At 52.4% G+C, this 24,261-nt stretch overlaps 1 protein-coding gene across 2 annotated transcripts in view; it reads left to right on the top strand.

Annotated features, from left to right (window-relative positions):
- Fbln2 (fibulin 2) overlaps positions 1-24,261 on the top strand; it is a 59,156-nt gene continuing 34,895 nt past the window's right edge. For both annotated transcript variants that reach the window (XM_038319514.2, XM_038319513.1), the window contains exons 1-2: positions 1-115; positions 18,903-20,194. In XM_038319514.2, the coding sequence (XP_038175442.1) occupies positions 78-115; positions 18,903-20,194 (1,330 nt within the window). In that variant the 5' untranslated portion in view covers positions 1-77. The remainder of the gene's footprint in view (positions 116-18,902; positions 20,195-24,261) is intronic.

Genomic DNA, 24,261 nt, shown 5'->3' with positions numbered 1-24,261 from the left:
GCCTGGCTCGTCCCGCTCTTCCCCGCCCCGCGCCGCGCGCAACCCGGGCTCTGGATTCACCGACGGCGGGTGCACCGATGGACAGACGGCGGCGCAGCACAGCACAGAGCACCGGGTGAGTACGGGGCCCTGAGTGTCCACGCCGCGTTCCCTCCTGGTCGGTCATCTTCCCTTGACCCCTGGCTGCATCTCTCTGGCCTTCCAACCCGCAGCCTTGTCCCTCGGGGTCTCCGAGGATCAGTCCCCACCACCACCAGAGCAGGGAAGACTGGGCCTCTCAGTCTGGCACCACCCCACCTGTAGTCACACACTGCCACACACGCACTCACACTCACGCTAGCAGAAGTTACCGCAAGCTCTGCAGAGGCGCAGGCCACCACCCCAACCCTTAGTCCAGAATCTCTCATGCAGGGGCTGTGCAAACTCTCCCCTCCCGCATCCATCCCTCTGCATGCTGTGCTTTAATGCACACCAGCCTGCTGTTCAGGCATCCCTCAGACACGCAAATGTGGCGTGTTACACACGTGTGCTTCCAACACCCATAACAAGTTTGGTCCAACACCGGTTGTTGTGGCATGCTTAGTGCCATCCACTGTTTCACACACATCTCCCACACTGGCCTGAGGACACAGAGGGTCCCCACACTCAGGTGCACAGACAGCATCATAGTCCCTAGCATCTCTGGTTCTCCTGGTAAGTGGGGGCCTTAGCTTAGTGGGAGAAGGAGGGTGGCTGCTGGTGTTATTCTTGGCTCACACTTACTGTGGCCTGGGTGGCTGTGGGGGGCCCGGGAGGGGCTCAGTCTTCAGGGGTGGGCCTGGCTCCTCTCAGCCCCTTGGTTCTCTTCTCCATCACCCTAGTTTCCTAGGCAACGGTGTCATATCTTCCTCCCCTGCTGTCCTGAGATCTTGCCCATCTGCTTTGTGATGATGGGCACTCAGGTTAGTCAGAAGTTGATCTGAGCCAGCGGGTGCCCTGGGACAGTTCAGAGAGACACAAAGGAGTCTGTGGTGTGAGTGAATGTTGCTCAGAGAGCGGTGAACCAGACCCCCCCCCAGGAGAGGCTGGGTGGCTTTGGCGGCAGCAGAGGGCTCCCTGGGCTTGGCACTGGCTGTAGCTGATGCATATTTGTGAAGGAATTATGGGAGCTCTGGGCCTCACCTTCCTGAGGTGCCAAGGGTGAGTGGGATGCAGGACCCCCAAGGGAAAAGGCAGAATGGGAGATGTTGCCAAGGGCAGGTACTCCTTGACTTCCCGCCCACCCCACCATCTAATATGTGGAAAGCCTCTGTCTTGAGACACAGACCGGCCAGCCCCAGCCGTGACTGGCTCTGCATGTTTTGCTTGGCTCTCGACATGCTATTATTGTTTTTAAAAATCTAATTAGCTGCCAGCATTTACTAACTGGCAGCTTTCACAGAAAAGCCTGGATTTCCGTCTTTTCTTGAAAAACACAAGCTCTGGTGGCTCAGGATTCATATGCTTTTGTGGCTTGCTTCAACCAGTGCTGGTTGTATGCCACCCTTAGGGATGGGCCAGGTGCGCTTTTGGGTGCAGTCCCCACCAGGCCTTCCTTATGCTCTCCTGTCTGACCTTTAGGGGCCTATTTGGCTGAAACCCTTTGACTGCATGTGATCCCTTGACTCCTCAAGGGTGGTCCCAGGCTAGGCTCTGCCATGGCAGGAAGCCTTCAGTGAGTCTTCCACCATTCAGGACCTTGTTCACTAGAGGTGGGAGTGTCCAGGGCTCGGGTCTACAGGGGATCCTTGTGATGGGGTAGACAGTTGGTGCTGGTCTATGGGGCTGATGGCCTGGTGTCCCCACTGGAGGAAGTTCAGAAATCCTGCTAGATTTGAGGTAGGCCTCGCATAGCATTCTTTTCTTCTTAGATCCTGAGAGGCACTCTCTGAGGCCATATTGGTTCTGATCGACAAACAGAGAAGAGAGGCTCAGAGAGAGTTCAGCAAGCAAGGCTAAAACAGAAAAAGCTCTCTGCCCTTCCAGCATTGAACCCTGAGAAAGGGGACCTTGCCATCAGTGACTCTGGAGCTTCCTGAGTCTGATCCGTCCTGACACACAGTAGGAGCCTGACAAATGCTCCCGCATGACTAAGGAGAGGGAACTGCTCCTTAGGATCATGGTGGATGGAGCTCAGGTGTGAGGTTACACACAGCCTTGCCCACAGGGCCCTATCTGAGGAGTGCGACAGTCCCCTTCGCTGTGATTCCTGTGGCCTCCAGGTGGAGAGCACAAAGTTTGGGCACACCCGTGGCACTGCTCAGGTGCCTCCCCTCAGACGTCTGCTGGCCTGACATCTTAGAGTTAGAAGCTAGGCTCTGAGCCAGTCTTCTTAGTATTCCCCCAGCTGGCCTTGGTGAACAAGATGTCACACAGAGAGGGGACTCAGGATGCTGGGCAAGCCAAGCTCACGTTCTTGCAGGCAGCTGCGGGGTGTGTAGTGCAGGGTGTGGTGACCAATGTGTTATTCTAAGCTGAAATTTCTGTGGTCTTCCACACTCGTCCTCTGTATGTGGCTGATTTCAGGTATCCCCTGTGACCTGTGGCTGCCTGTCGATGGCTCATGGAACATGGAGAGGGAGCAGCCACTGGCCTCCCTTAGCAGGTTTCCTGCGAGAGAAGTGGTCTAGAGCCTGGCTGCCCCCTGCCCGCCTGGGCCTCACCCTTCCCTGGGTCTCAGCATTTTCTTTTGTATCGTAGCAATGTCTGGAATCTTCTAGCACTTGTGAGCATGCAGTGAGAAGGTGGGGATGGGCCACTGGCTAACGTTTTGTCCAGGTCAGGTGTGGGTGCAGAGCTCCACGGGGATCTTTGAGGAGGACTCTCTAAACTGAAATGTGGTAGCCACGGTAACAGGTAGTGAAGGGGGCCTACGGTAGGATTCCCCTTGATGCCTGTGAGGCAGGAAAAGGGAAGAGGAGGAGCTTTTGTGGGAAGGAGGCTGTAGGGAAAGAAGAGGTGTGAGGTACGCAACAGGGAGTTTGGGACTTCCTGGGAGTTTTTTGTTTGTTTTATTTTGCTTTCTGAAACAGGGTCTTACTATGTAGCTCTGGCTGGCCTCAACTCACTACGTAGACCAGGTTGATCTTAAACTCCCAGTGATCTGCCTGCCTCTGCCTCCTTAGTGTTCCAATTAAAGAAGTGTGCCAACCTGCCCTGGAAGTTCCTGGAAGTTTTGGATCAGGAATCCCCAAGATACAGGTTACTGTAAAGATGCTCGGAAAGAGTCTGTGTTCCAGAGGCTTTGTGCCTCTGCAGAATGGTGCCGTGTTGCTGCTGAGCCCTCCTCAGAGTCAAGCCTGGTGGGCTACACAAAGCTTCCCGCGAGATGAAACAGAGGGAAGGCTGTGTGGAAAGATCTAGAAAGTCTCCTGGAAGATAAAAACAAAGAACTGCTGCTGTGTTGCCGTGCTGCCTTGTGTAAGATCAGAATACACATTCAGGGGCCTGCATGTGCAGCAGCCACTACCCTGAGGGGAAAGGCATGGGACAGTACAAGAGAGGTGAGACACCCTACTGCGTGCCTTGTTGTATCTGGAGTTTGGAGCCTTGTTGGTAAGGTTGGCTCAGAACATGCAGGAGAGGCTGGGGTGTTGACTAGTAGTTGAGTACATCACACAGAGCTGAAAGCTGTCAGTGGATGGGTGTTTCCTTTGAGTGAGGGCTGGTGTCCGTATCCCTGTGTTCATGACCTCGCTGAACACACCGACTTCTCCCTGGCACGACCTGGGAAAGTTTCCACAGAGATTACATTATATGGTGCCAAAGTCACGCTTTGCTAAGTCCAGCCAGTGAGCAAAAGGAAATCCCTCCCCTTTCTCCCTCCCTCCTCTCTCCCTCTCCTTTCCTCTCTCCTTTCCTGGGGTGTGCACTCCTGGTTAATCCCCGGGGGCTGTCTGGAATGGGCATTTGGCATTTGGTTGAGAGTGTGTGTCCTCATTTGGTCTTAGGTACATAGCCCAACTCAGGGGACCGGCTCAGACCCCACTCTCGCATGGGAAGAAGCTGGTGCAGAAAGAGCCTGTTTGGCCTCATATGAGATTCACAACGTTGCACTTGTTCAGGTCCATTGGCTCACTCAGTCTTGAAGCCTCAATTTCCTTCCTTTCTCAGCTTTGTCAGAGAAGACGTGCCTTCATCCTGCAGGTGTTCACCAAGTACCATTGAGTCCTGAGGATAATGCAGTGGTCCAGGCCACATCCTCCACATCTGGTGGGAGATGCAGACCAGAGGCAGGTGGTGCACATATCCATGTGAGCAGAGGAGCATATGAGGTTGCCTAGAACAGGGTCTGAGGGTGGGGTTAACATTAGGGACCCCACCCTGGGTACTGCCACCAGGAGAGACATTAACACAGAGACATGTCAGGAACAAGTGACCAGACCCAGTTATAGGATGAGACCCCTCCCAACGCCATAACTTATCAAGGTGGATAGTCGTGGAGGTGGGAGTGGATGGTCACTGAAGGTGCCGCACTGCTAGGGGATTCTGATGGGTTAGGGTGGTCCTGTTGAAATGAAAGGTCCCCATGACTGCAATCAAAACAGCAGGCTGGAGGTGACATCAGGGTTATCGCCCCCCCCCCCCATCAGGTTATCTCCTGCCTACTACTACAGTTGGAAGTTGAAGCTAGGACCAAAGTGGTCAGGCTGGAAATGAGAAGTGATAAGACTCTGGGTTCAACTGAAGGTGGGGGTGCTGAGATTCCTGCTGTATAGAAGTAGAGTGAGGGAAAGTGGAGGTTGGTACAAGACCCAGGGGTCCTCTGATGATAGCTCCATTGATTAGGATCCTTGTAGCATCTGGGTTCACAGTGGTCCAGTTCTCCGGAGGCCTGAAAGCCCCTCTGTATATTATACCCTCCCCAAAGGCTAGAACCTGGCAGTGGTGACGGTGGGGTAATTCAGTTTAATGTCCAGAAACTCTGTATACTGAAGGGGTAAGTGGAGACTGGGATGGGGGCTCAATGGGAACAGTGGAAACTGTGGCCACACTTAGGAACAGCTGAGAATCTAGTGGGCATTTTGTGGGAATGTCTATGGAGGTGCTTGCTGGAGTTGGGGCTCCTGACTTTGCTCCCTAAGCTTCCTTGCTGGGGAAGGTGCTCAGAGGGAGGAAGATATCTCTCATGGCAGTCTCGAGGGCTCTGGGGTGTGGCACTCACAATCTAGGTACAATCTGGAGTGATGGGAGTTCAGAGGCCTTGAAGCTAAGCCAGGAGGCAGCTACATTCAGCCAAACCTCAGGGGAGCTGGGGAGCTTCCTGGGAATGTGGGGGGACCACCATTTTGATGGAAAGGGAGAATGAGAGCCATTGGGACCCTGAAAAAAGCGTGCTTCCTTTTGGTGAGTGGATTTATCACGAGAGGGAGGTAGAACCTTGGGAATAGAGAACCCCCAGTTTTGAGCAAAGGACCAGGGACAGACACTTCAGAAGCTCTAAACACAGGAGGGACAAGGCCAGAACTCTTGAGAGTCTGTGCCTGCTTGCAGTCACACCAAGGAAGAAGAATGGACTGGAGTCAACTCTGTCCACCTCCATCTTCTCGGTGGTGAGGTGCTACAGGCCTCCTTTTGGCATGTCCTTTTCCAGGGTGCCTTGAGGGTCAGGCTGTGCGTCATTTGCAGCCATTGTCCTCGAAATTACTGTAACTTGGAAAGGGTTCAGAAATGCCTCTGCATGCAGGCTGATTGCTGCAGAGAAAGTGCAGGTCTCGGGGAGGTTGTTTCCTTCCTCGGGGTGGGAACCTGACTGTATTGTCCTTGGCCAGGGTCTCCACCCACGTCTTCCAGCTGGTGAGGAAATGGTGCCACCCCAGCACTGGGCAGAGGACAAGGGGATGGTGGGAGCCTCAGGAGGTGGGGGCTGGGGCACCGAGCACTCATGCTGCATCTGCGAGAGGACATTGCTTGAGGAAGACCCGATCCCCCTAGGTCTCTGAAGTGAGGACAGCACATTTGGGCCCAATGATGGCTTGCATGTGGAAAGAGGCCCTGGAGCGTGAGGAGGGCCAGGCGGTGCATAGGATGTATGGAGGTCACTTGCCTTTGGCCTTAGCCACAGGTTATCTCTTCCAGCTTCAGAGTCTCCATCTGGGGAGTGGTTGAGTGACGGTCCCCTCCCAGAGGCAGATGGAGGCAGAAGGATGGTCACAATCCATGCACCCCTCCCGAAACACATGCTGGGCAGGTGGGCAGCACTGAGTGGCAGCTTCTTTCTTGGCACCTGTCACTCCTTTGGTTGCTGAGGTGTCTTTGCCAAGTTGACTTTTGGCCTTGTGGTCCTGCTTCTTAGCTCTTGGTGCCCCCAGAGTCCATCTTCCCTTACCTGTGACTCCCCCAGCCTGAATGTCCAACACTGACTGTTTTTGATTTTTTGAGACAGGGTTTCTCTGTAGCTTTGGAGCCTGTCCTGGAACTAGCTCTTGTAGACCAGACTGACCTCAAACTCACAGAGATCCGCCTGCCTCTGCCTCCCAAGTGCTGGGATTAAAGTTGTGAGCCACCACCACCCAGCTCCAGTCCTGACTTTAACCCAAGGGAGCATTCAAGAAATCTAGAGCCGGGCGGTGGTGGCGCACGCCTTTAATCCCAGCACTCGGGAGGCAGAGGCAGGCGGATCTCTGTGAGTTCGAGACCAGCCTGGTCTACAAGAGCTAGTTCCAGGACAGGCTCCAAAGCCACAGAGAAACCCTGTCTCGAAAAAACCAAGAAACACATCAGAGAGCCCTTGAGCACCCTCCTTGCTATTCCTCCTGGGTCTGACCTTATTCTGAGAATGGATCCTAGGACAGTGAGGTGAGTCAGGAAGGTGAAGAGAGGATGCAGTGAGGAAGGAGAGGTCCTCCTGAGACCCAAGGATCAGAGCATCAGGGCAGGTGGTCAATGAAGAAGGAGATGTCCTCCTGAACCCAAGGATCAGGGCATCAGGGCAGGCAGTCTTGGTGCATGGAATGTCTTATAAACACAACTTGCCAATACACTCCAGTCCCTGACATGCACATAGGCATATGCACACATAAAAACACAGGAACACTCATCCATAGTCACATGCATCCATATACACATTCCCTCCTTCTAAGAGTTATTATTACTATTTATTATTGTGTTCCCGTGTCCATGCATGTAACTCAGAGGCCAGAGATGTCATATCTAGGGTTATAGGAGTTTGTGAGTTACCCGATGTGGATGTTAGGAATGAAACTTGAGTCTTCTGGAAGAATAGCAAATGCACTTAACCATGGAGGTATCCCCCATTCTTTCCCGTATACAGACATGCACACCCATTAGCACTAACAAAAACCGTCATGCTCAGGCAGTGTTCTCTTACACACAGCACACATTCCTACACCCAATAAGGCTCTCTCTCTCTCTCTCTCTCTCTCTCTCTCTCTCTCTCTCTCTCTCTCTCTCTCTCACACACACACACACCCTCTGCTCCTGGGTCCCTCAGGCAGTCTTCTACAGTTCAGATGATTGCAGTGGCTTGGTTCTTCTGCAGGGGAGAGTATTGCTGGGGACCTGGGTCACCTGCTTTTGAACTGCCCAGCACCTTGGATTTGATTTTGAGCCCTATCATCAAGAGAACCCAGCTTGGTCTTGATTCTTTGTCTCTGCTTCAGCTATGATTGCTGACTGTGTCAGCAGGGTGTGAGGTGGGGTGGGGTTTCTCAGACTCTTGGTCTGATGGTTGTACCACAACTGGGACCAGATCTTGCTGGTTTTCGCATACCACCTGCTCTCTGGAAGTCTTGAGAAATATACAAATCTCAGGTTTGTGCCAATAAATTGTTGCTTGGCAAAGAGTTGAAGAGGCCAGCTGCCCTCTCCCTTGGTTGACATCTCCATCCAGATGTGATGGCAGCTGGGGAAGATGGGTGTAGAGTGCCAGTCAGTCACTGAAGGACCCTGAAGGCTGTATGGTCTGGCAGAGGGAAGTGGGGCATGTTGGGGTGGGGAGAGTGGCTATGCTCCACAGCCAGGGTGGGAGAGCTGGCTCATACTTAGGAGAGGAAGTGGCCAGGTGAGGGGAGGCCATCACATGTGTGGCTATATATGCACACATGACCCTGGAAAAGAATCTTCATGTTTCCCCCAGAAAGGCCTTGAGGAAGAAGGAAAGACAGGCACTGTGAGAGACTATGGGGCCGTGTTTATGGCCACTGTGCTCCCTCCAGCCCTATCCTCCAAAGGGGTCACCTCATTGTCTAAGAAGAGATGGGCTAGCCCTTCTCAGAGATTTGAATCCCACTGTGTTGGATTTTATTGCTCGTTTTTCTGCATCTTGGGATGTTCAAATTTGCTTTTGGCTCTTGCCTGCCAGAATGGTGAACCGCTCTGACTTCCAGCCTTGTGTGGCTTCTGGCGTCCGATGCCACAGTAGAGAGTGGGCAGCGAGGTCTTCCCTTGTGCTGTCTGTGTCTGCTTTAGATTTTAGCATTTTCTTGGTTTTATAATGGGAGGAGGGGGGAGGCACATTCCATTTTCAAGGCCTGGAGCAATTTTTAAAACAATCTTTTAATAGGATGGAAATTTTGAGGGGCCCTGTCTGTGCTGCCTCAAGCTGGCCTCTGTCAAAAGACTTTTCGTTTCATTCTAGGTCTCCTGTGAGGACACTGGTGTTCTCATGCAGCAGGCAGGAGACTGAGTTCAGAGAGGTACAGCCTCTCACCTGTGGACACACAGCGGGGGAACTCACTCTGCTAGGATCTCCACCAGGCCAGTCGGACTCCGGACTCCGGGGCCTGAGCTCTGGTTCTGGTCCCCAGGGCAGGGAGCTGTCTGAGGTGCTGGCCAGCTGTGGAGCCCTGGGGCTTGGTCTGGACTGTATTGTGGAAATGAAGAACTCTGACTCACGACTTCCCTTCATCTGTGACTTTCATGGGCAAGCCTGACTCTTGATGCCCATTCATACAGTCACTGTCTACTGGCCCGTGACTCCATTCATCCTATGCTGATGTCCCCAGCTTCCACCCACCTCCATCCTCCATCTCTTCACCCACCCAGCCACTACCCCCACTGTCCTCCATCTACTCATCCACTCAACTACCACCCACCAACTTAGTGATACCCCCATCAGTCTACCTTCTCAGCCATCTGCCCTCCATCCACCAGCAACCCATCTACCCTGCTCCCCATGCTCTTCTCACCAGTATCTACTTACGTAGCCATTTTCTAAGTTCATGTGTCCATTAACCCACCCTTTCACCCATCTATCTTCCTTCTAATTCTTACCCATCCACTGACACATTCATCTCCACATCAAACCATCCTTCTACCTATACACTTACCTATGTACCTGTCCAGTCATTCACTTATCCATTTACCCACCCACCCAGCCACCTTCCCATATACCCATCTACCCATCTACCCTTCCACTCATATATTCATACACCCACCCATTCGCCCACCTACTAACCATATATCCACCTGTAATCCACTTTCCATCAATCCATCCATCCACCCATCCATCCCTCCCTCCCTCCCCCCTCCCTCCCTTCCTCCCTCCCTCCACCCAGCCACTCCTCCATGCCTCCATCTACCCACTACCTAGCTACTTATTCTCCTTTTATCCACTTCCTAACCCTTTGGACTTGATATTAAGCAAAGAATGGGATTAGAGGCTGCAATTTCAGAGGCAAGATATCTCAGGTTGGGGTAATGATAAAAAGGGAATCAGGAAGAATCTTCCAGTTTGGTGGGAATTCATTCTTTGGAGGGCTCCAGAGGGAGCCAACTTGGGAGAGATGGGTGAGGAAGAAGGATGTGTGCTTGTAAAGTGATCCTTGAGGTTTTCATTTTATGGGGGAAGGGCAGGGTCAAGTCCCTGTCTCCACAGAATATGCCTGTATGTTAAGACTTGGGTTCCAGGGACAGCCTGGTCCAAGTTAGCTTGGGTTAGCTCATTACAAGTTTGGCTTTTCAGTTAGCTTTAGGTGTAGCTAGTGTAGGTGCCCAGCAGCTGTGGCCATGCCTCTTTCTTTTTTCTCCTTCCTCCCTTCCTCCCTCCCTTCCTCCCTCTCTCCTTCCCTTCTTTCTTTCCTCCCTTCCTTCCTTTCTTCTTCCTTTCTTCCCTCCCTCTCCCTCTCCTTCTCTGCTCCCTCCTTCCTTCCTTCCTTTGAGCCGAACTGGCTCCAGTGTCTTCAGTCTCCTTCTGAGGACAGAGTGACTTAAGGGACCTTTGATGCCTCATACAAGGTGATAAAGAGTTTGTTCTCACTGTGTCCCCTGAGCTGGGTCCTGTGGGCTCTGACCGACTTGATATTTGTCACCGAACACTGTTCAAGGGATATGGAAGTGCTGAATTGCATGCTGTGGGCCCCAGAGGGCAATCCAGGAGCTGTTCTTAAATGGGCAGTGTGCAGGTCAGATCCATCTTTTGTGTCCCACAGAGATTTGAGAGCCCGCTAAGGGGATCCGAGGAGACAGCTCAGGCAGCCTGGCCCTTGAGCTAGCTCAGAGAGGTCAAGGGTGCATCATCATAGGCTGGAATGGGGCCCCAGGTAGGAGTGCTGAGATCAGCCTTGGCTCAGGCAAGCCCTTTTCACTGCTCCACCCTGGGACTGCTTCCGCTTTGTAGGCTAATAACTGGGGAAGGCGACGATGGAGCACCCCAGAGCCAAAAGCAACATTTTCTTTTCTCCAATGTTAATTAAGAGTGCTGGGCGTTAAGCTGTGTAATTTTTCACCTGCTTGTCCTGGTTATGAGATTAGCAGTTCATACCTATGAACCCAAGGTTCAGCCCTCACCCAACACTTGGCAGCATTTTATTCTTTTCTTTCTTAGGGAGGGGTGGAAAGGGAAGGTGAAGCCTGGCTGTTCCAATGAGAGTTTGTTTTTCCAATGTTCTCATGAGCTCACTCCATTGAAGAACAATCCAGGGGCTGGAGAGTGAGGAGCTGCCCGGCACCCTAAATCCCACATGGGGCCAAGCAAGCACATCCAGATTGTTTTGTTTTGTTGGCTTGTTTTTGTTTTTAAGACTTCTTTTATTGTTATGTAGCCCAGACTGGCCCCAAATGCCTGGCCTCCAGCAATCCTCCTGCCTCAGCCTCTCAAGTAGCTTGAGCCATAGGCATGTGCCATGACGCCTGGCTCTGGGTCACTAGTTTAAATTCATGACTTGCATTTGGACTCAGAATTTCCCTTCTCTTTCCAGGGTAATTGGGGTGGGTGTCCCAGTCCTTCTCACCCACTGTCTTCAGCCTGAACCATACTTCCTGGCCTGCCCCTTGCCCAAGTTCTGTGCCCCAGAGGACTCCAGACCCTTCTCTGAGTCCCAACTAATTTTTTCCCTGCACAGCCAGACTTGATTTGTGGCAATTACACCATGCTGTGTTCTGACCGGGTTACGGGCCATAAAGGAAGTAGAGCTTCAGAGAGAAACCAGACTCCATGATGGTTGGCAGTTGTGTGTGGCTTCACAGCCCTTTCCCAGATTCCTGTTCTCTTCCCTTTGTTGCCTTTTTCTGAAGGACTTGGTTCTTTTCCTTTGGTAAAACATCTTACTGAGTAAAAGCACATGTATGAAACATGCATCAGTGTCGGGGTAAGGCGGGAGGGCAGATCCTTGGGCAGCACCACCTTCATGTATCAAGAGGACACAGCTGTCCCTGGAAGGCACTGTGGCTCTGTGGACCCTTCCTCCAGGGGATTGGCTATGGGGAGGCAGGGTTCTTAGTTCTGCCTCCTGCCTCATTCTTTAAATAGGGATGTCCAGCCTTTGGCCATTGTCACCTACAGTTGTGTGGGCTGCCTTCAAAGATCTGCTGGAACCATGTGGAACCATGTGTCCTGCAGGATGGAGGTTTTCCAGCTTTTACTTGGTTTTCCGCTTTCTAGGACTAGAATTGTCTTCAGACCTTGGAAGCTTCTCTTTGAATTTCAAGCATGCTGTTTACCCAGTGACCTTAGGCAGAACAGTGCGTGCCCATGTCTGCCAAGCTCCCAGTGCACTCACTGGACCCGTGTAATTAAGGTCTCTTTCCCTTCCGCTCCTCTCCCTTGTCCCCTTACCACCTTCTTTCTTATTGTCTACTTCCCAGCTCCTGCTGTCTCTCTTCCATGGTACCCATGGTGTGCCAGACTGATTCGTGCCCAAGGGCTTTTGCATCTGCATTTCCTATGCCCGTTGCCATTCTCCAGACCTTTTTTGGATATTTTTGCTGGGTAAATCTCAGTTGAAATGTCACCCCCTCAGCCTCCTTGCTCCTCTTTTACCAAGGGTGTTTCCAGTTCACTGTTACAATGCCCAGATTGTCCAGATTGGCTTACTGATTTCTTCCGTGTGTTTTTTCTACATTATGTTATTGGTTCCAGAAGAGTCAGTTTCTCTCTCTCTGTCTCTCTCTCTGTCTCTCTGTCTCTGTCTCTCTGTCTCTCAGTCTCTCTCTCTCTCTCTCTCTCTCTCTCTCTCTCTCTCTCTCACACACACACACACACACAAGCACATTCCTTTTTTTCCTGATTATTATTTTTGATACTCGTTTCACTGTGTAGCCCAGGTTAACCTTGAACTTGTGATCTTAAATCACATTTTCCCTGTTAGGTATAACCCAGAGGGGGACTTCTGTTGGTCTTGTTCACTGTCCCATCTTGGTACTCGGCACAGGGCTGATGGGGGATGGGGTGAGGAGGCGCTTGCTGAAGTAAAGGACTTGGGCTCCTGTTTCCATTCAGATCTGGGTTCACATCCCTTTGTCACTCTTCATGTTTGTGGGTCCTTGGACAGATCACTTATCCCATCTGGGCCTCAGTTTCCTCATCCGTGAATTATAGCTAAATAAAATAAACATGTCTGGACACTCGCAGCCTGGTGTCGGCATTGTCTGCTCCGAGCAACTCAAATGAGGATGAAGCTGGTCAGCTGCTGAGCTCCTGACTGAGGGCTGGTGCCAAGAACAAGCTTATTTTCCCAGTGATCTAATGACTTCCTCTTATCAGACGAGGAGCACCGGGTCACCCTCTAATTTCCCTTTTGGCACTGGCTGCCAGGAAGCTTACTACTGAAGGCATGTTTCAGGGGCGGCACTTGTTTCCTGCCAGGTCTTACCTGTCCCCTCTCTGTGATCTGATCACTCTCTTTTGGCTTTTGGTTTGAACTGCATGTGTGAGGTGGGGTTTTTTTTTTTGTTCTGATTTGTAAAATATACACACAAGTATATTGAGTGTGTGGCTCAGTGTCATTAAGAGATGCTACAGTGTTGTGCAGTTGTCTCCATTTCTCTCTCTAGATCCTAATCTTGAGCAGAAATTCTGGCCATTCAATACCAGCGCCCCCTCTGTATCCTGGCACCCACCAATTGCTCTATGTTCATGCCCCAGGGCCCTTTCCCATGCATTTCCTCTGTCCGTTGCCATTCCCCAGAGCTTGGATGACTACGCATATTTTTGCTGGGTAAGTCTCAGTTGGAATGAGAGTCTCGCCTCTTCGTCCTCCTCAGTCCTCTTCTAACAAAGGTGTGTCCACTTCTCCATCACAGTGCCCAGATGGTGTACGTGTAAGTGGACTCTTTAGTGAGTGTCCATTTTGACTAGCATGTTACTGGACATCATGTCCTTAAGGGGCATTTACATGGTGGCCTGACCCAGAATGTCCTTGCTGAGGCTGGTGGCATTCCATCATCTGGTTGTCTTTATTGGCCTCTCGACAAGTGGTGGCATGCTGTGGTGAGTATGGGCATATGGGATTAATTTAATGAACATGGCCTTGACTTTCTGGGCCTTTGGTGAACCCAGGATAATCTATGCATTAAAAGTAGGTTCTGAACAATTTTAGAATCAAGCCATTGTCGGTGTGCATGTGAATTTGTCTCTCTCTGTGTGTGTTTGTCTGTGTATGTGTCTGTGTGTCTGTGTATTTGTATGTGTGTGTATCTGTCAGTCTGTGTGTATCTGTCTATGTGTGTATTTCTCTGCATTTGTGTGTGTATGTCTGTATGTGTGCATGTATTCTTTTTCTGCATTTGTGTGTGTATGTCTGTATGTGTGCATGTATTCTATGTGTCTCTGTATTTGTGGATCTGTGTGTGGATTTGTGTGTCTCTGTGTGTGTTTGTGTGTGCACATATTCTGTATGTCTCTGTGTGTGGGTCTCTGTGTGTGTTATATGTTTGCTTTTGTCTCTCTGTGTGTCTGTGTGTGCTAGGCACTGCATGGCTCCAGTTTCTTTTCACCTGGAGACCCCAGTTGGGAGGTGTTGACTGCTAATGATCCACCCCTATACTTTCTCCAGCTTCTCACTGTTGGCTGGCACGTGTCTCCTCATCTTGACATGATGAACGGTAGCTCTTCCTGGTCTTTGGTGGGGTGAGGGCTGGGTTCCGAAGCCTTTGCCCTACCCAGTCCATTGGTAGCCTCGTGCTGTGCTGATACCCTAGTTCCTCTCTTCTCTCCCTGTACCCAGGAGGTCTGGTCTGCTGAGGCCTATACACGTGCCCATATCCCAGACTTGAGGCCAGTGGGGACATGGGACACATCTCTTATCATTGAGGGTCTTGAGGAGCTGTAGGCTGTTTGTTGAATCTGAAGAGACTGACACACTGAGGGTGACTAGTGCTAGACACAGTGGCTACTGTGTAGAGGGGAAAGTAGAGGAAGGATTACCCTGAAGTTTAAGGCCGTCCTGGTCTACACAGTGAGTTTCAGGCTATCCAGGGCTACATGGCCAGACTGTGTCTCAAACAAAGGAGAAGCCCAAGTCCTTGTAGAATCAAGACCAGGAGCTCTCAGATCTTACAGAGAGCTAGGGAGGCTGAATCAGTCAAAGGCAGTGTGTTCAGTTTGGTGCCATAAACACAAGGTCCCATGGGTGGAGCTGTGTGCAGATGGACCGGCTGTAGGCTTGTGTTGTCCTCTGGTTGGATGAGGGGATGGGTCTGGCAGCCTTGAGGGCAGTACCCTGGCCAGGTGGAACTGATTGCTCATGTTCTGACTGGCCAGAGAGAAGGGCTTGTGTGTTTATTTCTCTGCTGTCACCCACCCCCCGTTTGCAAGCCCCAGGGTTTTCTGTAGCTCCCTGTCATTTAAAGGAGATTGATTCCGAATGCTTGAGAAGTTGTAAGGCATACCAGGCCGAGACTTTCCTCCAGAGCTGCCCGTCCAGTGCAGGCTGCCAGTTAAAACAAGATTTCAAAAACCCACCAAGTGACTATGATCTAATTATCACAGGGGTGTACTCATGCTAAACTAGTGTTCACTGCTGTCTGAATTCCCAGTGTGACTGGGTTTTTATTTCTTAGTTCTAGCAGGTCTCTTCTTTTCAGAACCAGAAGTTTGTAGAAAATTGGAGAAGCAAAAGACCCATCTTACTCTGTAACATGCAGAAGACTTGTTGATAGCCAACAGTGGCCCAAATTATCAAGTAGAAAATCTCAGGACTAGACATCACAGGTTTGAAGTGGTGTGCATTCTGGGGCAAATGATGACCTCTAGTGCCTTCCTGCCTGGGACCTGAGCCATTCTGCCCAGTGGATCCATGCTGTGTTCACTACCCTCCTGCTAGTCACTTAATAGGGTGTGACATTGATATAGAACTTGCCTTTAAGCGGTCCTGTGCCACTTAAGTCAGGGCCCCAAAGCACAGAAGCACTGATGCTGGTGATCCATATGCCGAAGAGAGGCAGAAAGTACTCACTGGAGGGGAGGGGTAAGTAAAGGAGAAGCTTGCTGGCTGGGCGCTTTGATCTAAGTCAGGATTGAAGGATTTGGAGATGTTTGAGGTCTCAGGCATCACCAGGGATCCAGGAATCCTTTGCTAGAGGATAAGGGGGATTGCTGGGCATTGCCATAGTGTGGTCACCACTCTCATCTGGATAGACCCCACTTTTACAATAGCAACAATAGAATGTCTTCCTGGGGCCACTCTGGCCTTCCGGTGCCCTTGCCAGCTCAGAGTTGTGCAACAATGTGGAGGATAACTTGTCAGTCACTTCACTGGAGGGCCATGGTTTGTAGAGGGTCTGGAACAGTGGGGACTCAAGTGTGGCCAGTCACAGAGACCAGCAGAAGTCTAAGCAACACCCTAGAGCACCCGTGGCTGATATGCCAGAGACCTGTTCCTCTTGGGCATCCTGCTCACCAAGGGCTTTGTGTGAGGATGTGGAGAGGGAATCTCCAGTGGGTACCCTTGGAGAGAGAACTGTGCTGAATGAGTCTCTAACCCCAAGACCCTGTCCATGTGAAGTCAAGTCATGTGTTTCCTGAAAATTAAAAGTTTTGTGTATGCATGTGGTATACGTATGTGCATATTTGCAAGTGCGCGTGTGTATGGAGGCCATAGGTCAGCGATGAGTGGCTTCCTCTTCCTCTTGCCCCACTTTACTTTTGAGACACAGTCTCTCTCTGAACCTGGAGCTCACTGAGTCACCTGGCATGGCCCCAGGGATCTTCCTGTCTTCTCTTCCCTAGAGCTGGGATTGTAGGTATGTGTGGCTGCATCCAGCTTCTTAGATGGGCCTTGAGGGTCAAACTCAGGTCTTCGTGCTTGGGAAACACGCAAGGCTGGCCCAGCCCCCAGCTTCCTGAGCGTGTGTCCCCTGTCTCAGGAGTATGCTTGCTTTCCACATGGGCTGCCTCAGTGACTGTGCTCCTGTTCTCTTCCCTGCTCTTCCCACTTAGCTTTCCATTTTGAAGGTTCACCAGGCCTCTGCTTTCCATGCTGTGGGGTCCATCAAGGAGAGTGCCTCTCAGGCAGCAGGCAGGGCAGAAAGGGATCTGTGGTCTCCTGGGTCTGGATGTCAAGGGGCAGCCACAGAATCCAACAGCATCTGTGACAGGAGGAGTGAAGAGCGAGAGAAGAGGAACTGTGGCCACGGGGAAAGGTGGACTGCCATGGTATCCCAGAGGGACAGAGGGAAACAAGCAAGGAGTGGACACCCCAGCCTCTCTGTCCCTCCCTTTGACTGGACAGGAAGCTGGAGAACCAAGATGGGGTCTCAGCAGAGTCCAGTCTCCCTGGCACAGAGTGGCACAGCTGGGGATGGGCAGCCAGAGAGTAACTCCCACAGTGACCCCACCACCAACCCGCAGACCACCCCAGTGCTTCCTGGGTGTGAAGTATGTGACAGCTGCACGCGGCGCTCTGTAGTGCAGGCAGCTTCAGAACATATTGGATGGAGTTGTCCTCACACGATGCTATTCTAGCTTGTGTCCTATCTGCCTCTTACCTCTGGAGGGCGGGGCTCCCAGGGGAAACTCTGGCTAGGTGTGGTTGAGAACTTACTCTGGGGAACTTCATCCATGCATGTTAAGAGACAACTGGGAAGGCTAGTGAAGGGCCCTGAAGGCCTGTGGGGTTCACTGGAGGTTTGTGGAGACTGGAGGCTGCTTAGATCTTCCTTCCCCTTCCTACTGTCACCTCTGGAAGGATGAGTGGTTTGTTTTTTTTTTTTTTTTCCAAAATATCAATCGCTCAATTCTACCAATAAAGACCCGGAAGCCAGATGCTGAGGGTGAAAGCCTGCTGTCTCAGAGAGGCAGAGCAAGCACCCAGCTCACCTTCCTTTTTACCTACGTCCCTGAAACCTCCAGCCTTCCCTACACCATCTCAAACCAAACTCCTCCAACTGAATGTCCCTCCCTTCTACTTCCTGTGCATCTCTCTATCTGTTCTCCTGATTCTCTCTTACTCCATATGGTCTTTTTTTCTTAATAACCATTTCCTGATTATTATTTTTCTTAATAATCACTTAACAATTCAACTCCTGTCGACGGATTACTTGCTCTGCCTCTTGACCTATCATTGACTTTATTTAATCCTGTTTACAGTATTCAAGCAGAAAGCTCTTGGATTAGAGGTGTGTGCTAGAGCTGAGACACATCAGAGATAGAAACAGGTTTTTGCAGTAAATAATGTAATCTCGAGGTTCACAGTGTGGCAATTATCCCGCAGCAGGTGAGGACTGAGTCAGCTGGCATGAGCTCCCAGGGCTCCAGAGATCCCCGATTCCGTGACTGGCATGGACACAGGCTCCCTCTTTCAGGGTTATTTTTATGGTGTGGTTCCTGGCTTCCCAAACCCTTCCCAGTCCCAACAGGACTTCACATCTCCAGCACATCCATGGACTCCATCCGTTGCTTCCTCTTCTAGGCTTCCAGAACCCCTCCTCTTTCCCCTCCCTGACCAGAGTCTGTCTGTCTGCATACTCTGTGGACTTGATCTTCACAGCAAGCACCTCCTCCCACCTTCCTTCTTCTCCTGGGCCACACTGCACTTCTTGTTCTCTCTGTCTTCTGTTGTACTCGACACAGGTAGTCCACATGGTTGTCAGGTCCCTGGGCTGCCAGGCACACCACGTCCCTCACTTGGGAGAACACACTGCTCAGCTTTCACTACTGTCTCCTTGCTCACCTGTTGCCAGCCCCCATCCTCCTTCCTACCCAAGACCCTCCCTGTGTCCTGCTGCTCCTGCTGCAAGCCTATGCACTTGCTGTCCCTAGCCCAAAGCACTTTGCCTCAAGTCTGTCAGACAGCACCTCCTGTCTTTCCTGAGTTCCCAGGATAGTAGGCTTCACAACCAGACCCTTCCCAGTTTCTCTATTTACTGTTTTACAGAGCCACATGGGTGATGGTTAATCTGGGAATCAGGCAGGGCAGGTGTGGCTTGGGGCAGCAGAGCAGAAGAGGGCTGACCCTGGAGATGGGCAGGACAGGGACAGCAAGACACTGTGAGAAGATGGCAGGACGTCCACGGTTGACCTTGGAATTCCAGGGTCTCGTGGGAGAGATGATCATGAACTCTAGATCATGAACTCTTGTGGCTGGGATGCAGTATACACAGGGTTGCATGGCTGTGCCGGAGCCTAGAGGGGGCCTGTTCCTGCCCTGTGCACCTCATCTCTGTGTGTGTCCTTGGCGTGATCCGCTTCCTCTCCATCCTTCCAGGGCCTCTCGAGACGTGATGCTGCTCCAGGAGTCTACAGGAGTGTGGCTGGCATTGGCCCTGGTCACGGCACTGACTCTAAGCCCAGGAATGGCAGTCCCGTGGCAGGACTGCACAGGCGTTGAGTGTCCACTACTGGAGAACTGCATCGAGGAAGCCCTGGAGCCAGGAGCCTGCTGTGCCACCTGTGTGCAGCAGGGCTGTGCCTGTGAAGGCTACCAGTACTATGACTGTGTGCAGGGAGGTTTCGTGGACGGCCGTGTGCCAGCCGGCCAGTCCTACTTCGTGGACTTTGGTAGCACCGAGTGCTCCTGCCCACAGGGTGGTGGCAAGATCAGCTGCCAGTTTATGCTGTGCCCTGAACTGCCACCCAACTGCATCGAGGCTGTGGTGGTAGCTGATAGTTGTCCTCAGTGTGGCCAAGTGGGCTGTATCCACTCTGGCCGTAAGTATGCAGCTGGCCACACTGTCCATCTCTCACCCTGCCGGGCCTGCCACTGCCCTGATGTTGGCGGTGAGCTCATTTGCTACCAGCTCCCTGGTTGCCATGGGAACTTCTCAGATGCAGAGGATGGTGACGCTGAGCGACAGTACGAAGACCCCTACAGTTATGATCAGGAGGTGGCTGAGGCAGAAGCCACCATGGCCACGGTGAATGAGGTCCAGGCAGGTGCAGAAGGCCCCCCAGCTGCTTTAGGAGGCGGGAACCTGCCACCATCCTCCATCCGAGCAACTCCCTGGCCAGCTGCCCTCCCCAGACCCACAGCAGCTGCTGCCCTGGGTCCCCCAGCACCCATGCAGGCCAAAGCCAGGAGAGTGACACAGGACATTGATGAGGAAGAGGAGGATGAAGTGGAGGAGATGGCGGTCACTGAGCCACCAGCAGCAGGTGACCCCGGGAGGCTGGACAACTTGCCTACAGTATCCCCAGCTGGACCTGACCTCCCTGTTCAGGAGAAGGAGGCTGAAGCCAAGGCAGGACCAGAAGAGAACCTTATTCCTGATGCCCAGGCCACTCCTCCCAGTGCAGGGCAGGAGGGTGGTGCTCCCCTGCCTAGGTCAGGCATGGCTGGTCTCATTCCATCTCTGGCCACAGACAGCTCTCCCGAGGACCCAGTGAAGTCCAGCAGCTACCCCACCCTTTCCACACTGCCACCTGACAGAGCTCAGGTCACATCCTCCCCAGAGGTGCCTGAAGAAATACCCCAGCACCCGCAACTGCGACCTCGATCCCGGGCAGAAGAGGACACAGACCCGAACTCAGTACATTCTGTCCCCAGAGGTGGTCCTGATGGTAAGGCCCTTTCCTGTGTCCCTGCGGGACAACTGAACCTGGAAGGAACTGTCACTGCCTATGGGTTCCTTTCAGCTGCCATCTCTCAGGCCTGAGACAAAGTGGTATAGGTTGGTGAAGGTTTCCATGGTGCTTTCTTGCAGGCCTAAGACAGAAAGACATTGGCAAGGGATCACAGCAGCTGCCCTTTCATAGGCTTGGCCGAGGGGTACAGAGAGGTCATTTTCTAGGAGGTACAGGGTCCCTGGTGGGCTCTGGCTGAGGGCACAGAAGGTTTTCTTCATCAGAATAGAGTACGGTCCTGCCTACTAGGGTCCAAGGGTGTCTCAGCAGGGATCACAGGGCTCAGCGGGTCTGGTCAACTGTGCGTGAGTGTCCTCCTATAGAAGCTCAGCAGTGGGCTGGTGGCAGAGGGGACATTGTAGAAGGAACTGTAGATGGAGCGGTGGGGCTGCGTCCCGCCACCCAGCTAGCTTTACCCGAAATAATTATACAGAAACTGTATTCTTTTAAATACTGCCTGGCCCCTGGCCCGTTATCTGTAGCTTCTTATTGGTTGATTCTCATATCTTGCTTTAACCCATATTTAGTAATTTATATAGCACCACGAGGTGGATGGCTTACCAGGAGAGATCCTAACCTGCGTCCATCTTGGAGAGGAGAGGCATGGCGACTGCATATGGCGACTGCCTGAAGCGTCTCCCCACTGCCTGCTACCCAGCATTCTGTTCTGTTTACTCTGCCTACCTAATTTTCTGTCCTATTGGGCCAAGCAGTTTCTTTATTAATTAACCAATGAAAGTAACACATAGACACTCCTCCATCAGGACATGTTCTATCGTGGCTCTAACTCTGCTGCTCCTTTCAGCCATGAGTCTGGTTAATGCGTCAGCCCCTCAGTGGCTCACACCTTATACAAAGTAGATGCTAAAGTCCCCGTGGTGTCCACATGTCTTTCTCAGCTGCCCAGAGACTTCCTCGCCTCCTCCCCTGAGCCCCTCACTCTCATAATTATCTCAGGCCCATTATCATAGTCTTGGCCAGGCAGCCTCTGGTCCTGGGACCTTTGCACGTGCCACAGCTTCTATCTGAGATGCTTTCCCAGGTGTCTGGATGACCTAGTCCTTTGCTCTGTGACAGGTCGCCTCCTCAGGGTGCCCTCTCTGCCATCTGCCTGCCTCCTTGCAGCTTTGACCTCTCTCAGTTATAGGCATCATCACTTCGGTCCTTGCTTATTTTCTGATGTTTAGCATTATACCAGTCAGATTTGGGGCTGAGCCCAAGGGCTCCCGTACCTCCTGTGCACAGCTGGTGCTCTATAAACATTGGATGATGGCTGGAACCGGCGGGAGACCACTGCCAGCCTCTCTTCCTCGTTCTTCCTCAACTCTGTCGACTCACTGTCTCCCTGAGAATCTGATCTCCTGGTTGTTCTTAGCATTTGCTAAGCTCAGACAGCACCTCCTCCAGGAAGTTTTTCCCGAACAGTTGAGTCTTGTCTCCCTCCAACCCACCAACTCTATTTTCTCCCATTTTCCTTACAATAGTGCCTGGGAAATTATGTGGTTTCCCAATGGCCAGAGCCTGTGTCTTGTTCAGCCCCATGCTGAAGGGTTGTCCGTGAGCAGACCCCGGGGAAAGCAGGAGTGGGCTGGTGTGGCCCTGAGCCTTGGGCTTTGAGGGATGGATGTTAGGGAAGGGCCTGGGAGGGCTTTCAGAGAGAGTGGGTGAGGGGCTCTGAGACAGTCATCTTGTGGCCGTGATCCTTTCCTGTTGCTCTAGGCTCTGTGGCTGTGAGTGGGCCACAAAGTGTGTCTTTTATGACTAGGATGGCTTCGGGCCTCTGGTCCTAATACCACCAGCTTCTCTGTTTGCAGCCTGCTTCCCTTCCCTGTGGCTCCCTGTTCCCAGCCTGCTAGGGAGGTGTGGCTATAGAGGAGGCCTGTGACTGACTGGGCCTGGGGCCAGGTTGTTCTCCGCCCTGAGCCTGGAAGTGCAGGGGGCAGGGAAGGGCTAATGAAGTGCATGTGTGTGGGAGGGCTCAGTGCCCTTGGCCTGCAGCCTCTGGGTTTCCAGGATAGGAAAAGCCCTGGCTTCCCTGGTGACTCCAAGGGATCTGGGAGCAGATTTGCTCACCTGGTGCATATCCATGCTGGGCTTTCTCAGCTGTGTTTGGGCTGTGGCTTTGATGAAAGTTGCTGGAAACTAGGCCTAAAGTACCCTCACCTACTGCAGGGCCATCCTAACAGGGCTCCAACTCACACAAAGGCCCAGATTATAGTCAGCAGGGCCACGATGGCCCTGCAACTTCAGCTGAGGAAGAGGAGGTTTAAAACAGGACCCAGAGCCCTCCATAGGCAAATGGCTCGGCCCTTTGTGCCTCAGTTTCTCCATCGGCAGACACTGTAGAAGCCCTACTTCAGGGCCGTTTTGAGGCCGCAGCGAGCTCCTCTGTGGTTGACGTTGGCATGGAGCTGAGTGCTCCCAGAGCATGAGATGTGACTGACTACTCTCGTGGGTCCTTCAGCCACAGCTCTCTCCTCCGCAGGCATTCGTGGGGCCCAGCCTCTGTCAGGGGCAGTGTTAGAGAGCAAGGCGGGCTCAGCCATCCCTTTGGGGGGCTAGCAGAGTGGAGTGCATTAAGCAGATAAAGGCAGCCAGCGGGGCATGCAGCTGGTGAGGGTGGGTGAGAGCAGGCCTTGTGGGTGGGGCTTTGGTGGCCTGCCAAGCCTCTGAGAAAAGTGGGGTCTGAAACGTAGAGTCTCCAGGCTGCTATTGGAGGGGAGTTTGGGGCTATATGTGGGGGAGAAGCTGGGAGAGACAGCTTTGCCCTACTCAACCTTCTGGGCTCACTGAGGGGCAGGCCGGAAATGACCCTAGCCCTGTTGCCATGGCAGCTCTGGGGCCTGGAGAAGGTGGTTTCTATCCACTGTCTGGGCCTAACTGGGGCGGGGGTCTTGCCTGGGAGTACCAGGGATCTCCACTGCTTCAGCTGGGCTGTCCCTGACTGAGCATGTCCAGATGTGGCCTAAATGGAAGCCACATGCCTGCCTCTCTGGGCTGTGGAGAGGGGCTCTGATGTCAATTTCTGCTGTCACTCAAGGGACTTTGGGAGGGTACTGATTGTACTGGACTGGCACAGCAGAGGGAGCTGCAGAAACAGCAGGAGGTGGCTTGGCCTTGAAGAGGCTGTCAGAAAGCTGGGCAGGAAGGGCTCCCTTCCTTGGGGCTACCTCATTCTGCAGGGCAGGTGTCTATCTGGCACTCAAGTACAGGTGCAGGCTCCTACCTGTCACAGGTGCTATCCTCTGGGCACAAATATATAAACTCAGTGATGACTAAGCCATTTTGTTCCCACCAAGGCCCAGAAGGTTCCAGAGAGCTCTGCCTTCTTTCTGGCCTATGGACATAGTGAGAGAAGGCTGGCATGAGGTAGTGGTACCCTGTGCCCATCTCTTATGGGTCAGGGAGACTTGCTGCAGGGGAGAGTGCATGTGCTTAGTGTTGTTGCCCCTGGAGGGCTAGGATAGGAGGTGTCTATAAAGTTACTGCAGCCAGTAGGAATGAAATCTGACTAAGAGGAGACCCTCTAGCTCATATGAGGAAGAGTTGTTGGTGCAGGGACAGAAACCAAACCCAGGGCACCATGCTTATCCTGGGATGCAGATCTGGGCCCAGAGCCATGTCTGGTGAGGCATAGATATAATCTGTTACTTAGGAGTCTGGGACAGTGGGGCTGCAAGACCAGGGCCAGCCAGGGCAATGTATTGAGACCCTGTCCTCAAAGGAAAAGGTGATAGCAAAAGAGCAAGGGGTGTGGCTTAGTGGCAGACAGAGTACAGCCGGGCATGTGCAGGGCCATCTCTCCTCAGCACTCCGCTTAGCAAAAAGGTCTGGGCCTGTCTGAGCCCACAGGGGTTTTAAACCTGTGAGGTGTCTCGGGCATCATGAGGATGAAAGGCTGTGTATAAAGTTGTTCCCTGCAGGAACTTGGGAATCCTCTGATTCCATTCCCCCCACCCACTGCCAGCTCATAGGGCCTGGACATAGGATGTGCCAGGGCTGCT

The sequence above is a fragment of the Arvicola amphibius genome, chromosome 2 (assembly GCF_903992535.2).
Source record: "Arvicola amphibius chromosome 2, mArvAmp1.2, whole genome shotgun sequence".
NCBI classification, from domain to species: domain Eukaryota; kingdom Metazoa; phylum Chordata; class Mammalia; order Rodentia; family Cricetidae; genus Arvicola; species Arvicola amphibius.
This window is presented reverse-complemented; position numbering and strand designations above follow the sequence as displayed.